This window comes from Neltuma alba, unplaced genomic scaffold, assembly GCF_004799145.2.
Source record: "Neltuma alba isolate B1F8T4 unplaced genomic scaffold, ASM479914v2 tig00011909_pilon, whole genome shotgun sequence".
NCBI lineage: Eukaryota > Viridiplantae > Streptophyta > Magnoliopsida > Fabales > Fabaceae > Neltuma > Neltuma alba.
In genome coordinates, this window is record NW_021636505.1 from 33,365 (window position 1) to 37,778 (window position 4,414).

The 4,414-nt window shown below is 36.5% G+C and overlaps 1 protein-coding gene across 2 annotated transcripts; it reads right to left on the bottom strand.

Moving 5' to 3' along the window:
* Positions 1-1,456: 1,456 nt before the first annotated feature.
* On the bottom strand, positions 1,457-3,440 carry LOC114719332 (ethylene-responsive transcription factor ERF110-like). Of its 2 annotated transcripts, XM_028904816.1 has the most exons (3): positions 2,784-3,440; positions 1,819-2,666; positions 1,457-1,566 (listed from the first exon to the last, which is right to left on the bottom strand). In XM_028904816.1, the coding sequence occupies exons 1-2, from the start codon at positions 3,070-3,072 to the stop codon at positions 1,852-1,854; spliced, it is 1,104 nt and encodes a 367-aa protein (XP_028760649.1). In that variant the 5' UTR covers positions 3,073-3,440; the 3' UTR covers positions 1,457-1,566; positions 1,819-1,851. The 2 variants fall into 2 exon arrangements, with proteins under 2 accessions (XP_028760649.1, XP_028760648.1); XM_028904815.1 differs by having other exon boundaries at positions 1,457-2,666; positions 2,784-3,439.
* Between the last annotated feature and the right edge of the window lie 974 nt (positions 3,441-4,414).

The window sequence follows — 4,414 nt, forward strand, 5'->3', positions numbered from 1 at the left end:
AACTAAAAAGCATCCATTTTTCCAGAACAGGGTTCCAAAAATATTAGCTAGATATCCTCAAGAGATTAAGAAGAAACTCTTTAGGATTTGAATAAGCAAAATTAAGTGCACATGTGTTTGATTAATTTTCCTAGAAAAAGTTTTCAACCCAAAACTTTACCCAGAGTTTCAAAATTGATCAACTCAAAATATTATTAAAGATGCTTTTTGAAACAAATGAGCAATATATCCATTTTATAATGTTACATTCAAAACTTATCTTTTGACAAGTTGAAAATTATCTCCATATTCATCAAATCCAGCTCCTCCTCCTATAGCTACCTTCTTCAATTCCCAGGGAAAAAAAAGCAGAGAATCATTCAAAATACTTTGACTGACCCACTTGTTGTTCCAAGTTTAGAAAAATAAGCACAAGGAATTGGATCTCTGAGGGAATTGTAACTACCCACCTTATCAGTGAATAATTGTTTGGTAGGTATACTAAGGAAAAAAAATTTCATATATAATATACAAAAGAGGTGATAAATTATATATTCATTATCCCTTCCTAACAGCACCTGTCTTTGTCATTAAGTGTGTTTCTTCTCTAGATACTTCGATTTACATGCACAAGATGTTTAATTTATTATACTTTTGCAATTTTTATTCCATAATCTATATTTTTTATTTAATTTTATATTAAAAATAACTATTTTATCTATTTTCTTTTTGTATACACTTTGTATTTTGTATCTAGAAAATATATAAATGTGCAATAAGCTGGGTTTTATTTTTTGACACAAAAACACTCGGGTTTCATCCCATCTAAATATTGAATTGTGTCGTTTCGCTGGCCAGAGCGTATGATGATATAATTTAATTATATGCGTGCACACACATACCATTTAAAAAAATTAAGTTTTTTTTTAAAATTAATCTAACTATGTGATAGAACATGACATGTTTTTACGTAGCAAGATTGTGATAAAACCAGGGAAACACTATGATAATAGTTAAAGGGATGGAACTCCCAAAAGGAAAAGGATCATCATCATCATGCTCATAGTCATCATCGATATAATTTAAGGCAGGGGTCGATTTATCATCTGATCTTATTTTTCAACTACATCCAATATCCTGATTTTTTGTACGGTGCATCAAACATTCTGATTTTTTTTTTGGATATATCTAACATTTTAATCTTATTTTTGATGTATCCAACCCTCAAATCAATAACTTAAAAAATAATATCAGGATATTCGAGGCATCAAAAAAATAAGACTATGATATTAGGTATAACTTAAAAAATAAAATCAAGGTGTCCAATACATCAAAAAAATAAAATTAGGGTATTCGATGCATTATACTAAAAACTCAGAATGCTAAGTGCAGTTAGAAAAAAAAATTAAGGTAATGAATGCGTTTTTACCATATAATTTATTTCATAATCTAAAAAAAGAAATAAAAAAGAAGATAATTAGGAAAAATCTATGCAATTCGTTATTATTACAATAGTAAAAATCCGTGGCCGTAAAGCTGAAAGCAAACCACTTAGGGGAAAACGTATGCTTCATCCGTAGAATGAGTAAACATCACTATATCACTTCAAACTTTAAACCTTAAATGCTGCTTTGTCCTTTCCTCCGTTCCCAAACCTCAACATCTTTACATAATTATACTATATTATTAATGATAATGATTAAATAATAAATACCGCTAAAACTGAAACCTTCATCAACTTGCAAGTTTAAGGAATTAGAATGTTTTGTTTGGATTTTTCAAGAAATTAAAATTAAAAAAAATAAAACTATGTATTTAATTAAAAAAGCAAAAAAGGAAATAAAAAAGAAAGAAAGAAATTGTCATGTATGATCAGCCTGGACCGGATGGAGGAGGGTAGCCACTAGTATCTGACCAAGTTGACGCCGGAAAGTGTGACCCACCGCCGATGTCGCCGCCACTGCCGCTCTGTGCGTTTCCTGGTGGCCGGAAGTAACCTGAATGCTGACTGGAAAACAGGGGAAATGAAGCAGAGGATAGCTGGCTTGAAGGTGAGAATGCTGTTGGGGACGAAGAAGAAGACAGGGGTGACGATGATAATAACAAAGAAGACGATTGAAGCGCCGCCAATTGTGAATTGTATAACCATTGTTGTAACAAATTCGAATGTTGTTGTTGGGATTGCTGACGTTGTTGTTGTTGTTGGAACTCGTCGGAGCTCTGAAGCAGCTGAGAATATTCCCAATAATCTCTGATTAAATCCGGTGGCGTCTGAAAAGACGGTGACTGTAAGAACTGCGGCTGCGGTGGAGGAGGTGGAGGAGGAAGATTAGGAGTCTGTTGCTGGAAATGAATCGCCCGAGAATCCGATGCCGCGGGGCGAGTGGCAGGAAAGTTGTGAGCAGGGGGTACTACTCTGACATTTTCCGGGAAATTCAGCTTTGCTCTGTTTCCTCGGAATCTCAATGCAGCTTCATCGTAAGCTCTGGCGGCAGCCTCCGCCGTGTCGAATGTACCAAGCCAGACTCTCGCCGCCTTGTGCGGATCACGAATTTCGGCTGCCCATTTCCCCCACGGTCTTTGTCTCACTCCTCTGTACCTTCTCCTCCTCTCACCGCTTTCCTCAGCCGTCGCTGCCGCCGTCTCCACTATCACACCGGGTGCAACATTCGTCCCCTCCTCTGTCACTGCAAGTGAAAAAAAACAAGAATTACTCATAAAACATATCCATAAATTCACAAATGCCATTTCAATGTTCTACTTCTGCCATTTCAAAATTCTAGAGTAATGTGATGTAAATGCACCAGAAGATGATTGTCCCTGCGAGGGGACTCTGAAGTCAGTGAAAGCTCCATAGACACAGCTCTGCTGGTCACGTGCTCGTTTTTGGCCAGCGGAAGCGGTAGAACCAGAAGCAGAGCTCAAAACAGAGCCTGAAGCAGAAGAAGATGAAGAAGAAGAAGAAGACAAGTAAGGCGACAAAACAGAAGAAGAAGGAAGCGAAGGCTGGACAAGAGGTGACGTCACAGGTATCCATTCGGTGCGTCCCTGACCACCAGATCCAGATACCACATGCGTCAGCGCTGAAACCATCGCCGTCAACTCGCCTGCTCTGTTATATCTAGAAAACACAGCGTCCTCTTCTTCCTCCTCCTCCTCAGCCGCCGCCGCCACCGCCGCAGCTGGGTTCAGTACTTCTTCCTCTTCGGCGGCGCCGTCATGGCCCGTCAACTTCGCCAACTCACCTGAATCCCGTTGGTGCGCCACCGTTTTGTAAAAGCATGCAAAAATGAACTATCCCTCTTTCCTTGTTCCAATCAAAAACAAACCCAGAAAAATCTAGATCAAGGTGTGTTTATATATCGACCGAGAATTTTTCTGGTCTTTTTCCGGAGACCTGTTTGGAAATATCACTAATAAGAGAACAACGCTTACATATATATAAACCAGGAAGGAGAATTCAAGCACGAGTGTGCGCCTCCTTTAAAATAGTACTCTCGAGTTGACAAAACCCTCCATCATCCACCATGCAACACCACCTTCTCACAAAAAAAATTCTCCATTTATATTCTTCGGATAATAAATATTCAACATATTCCTTTTTTTCTCGAATTTTCTCTTCCCGGAAAATTGAAAATCACTAACCCAAATATATAATAAATAGACCTCACTTGAAGGGGTTTTTGACCCTGAAATTAAAACTGATGGTAAAGCAAAGTTGATGAAGTTCTGAAGACTATGTCGGTGTTTATTTTAACAGAGAGAGAAGCGGATGGCGAAAACAGAGTGATCATCTTTCAATTGAATTTTTTTAACTGGACTAAGCTAAAAGCAGCCAAGTTGTGTGTTTATTTTATTTTTAATTTCGTTTTGTTTTTATATTCTGGATACCGACATGGCAAACGATTGCGTGGCTGATTGTGTCAAGCTTACAAGTTACCAGAATAACTAGGATTAACTCACAATTAATAAATTAATCAATCAAGGTAAGTATGGTGAAAAAATATCTACAGAATATGCTAGAGACTAAGAGTTATTAACAAGTGGAATGAATCGTATGGATTACCTTGTGCATAGAATATAAAGTTAAAAGGCACGAACATAAAGGAGTTAACAACCAGTGTGGATTAGGTTTACAACTGTACCTTTCCTTTTCATCTTAGGTTCAACATCATAATTTTATTTCTCATGTGTATCCTACAATCTTATCTTTTATGTAATACATTTAATATTTTAATCTTATTTTTTCATGTATTTGGTACCCTCATTTTTTAGTACATTAGCACTGAATGCAACTAAATAATAATATCAAAGTACTTGAAACATTAGAAAAATAAGATCAGAATGTTGAATACATTTAAAAAATAAAATTAGTATGCTTGATTTGCCTTTACCTTTTATTGTATTTTAGGATAAATATAATGGTAGGAATTAG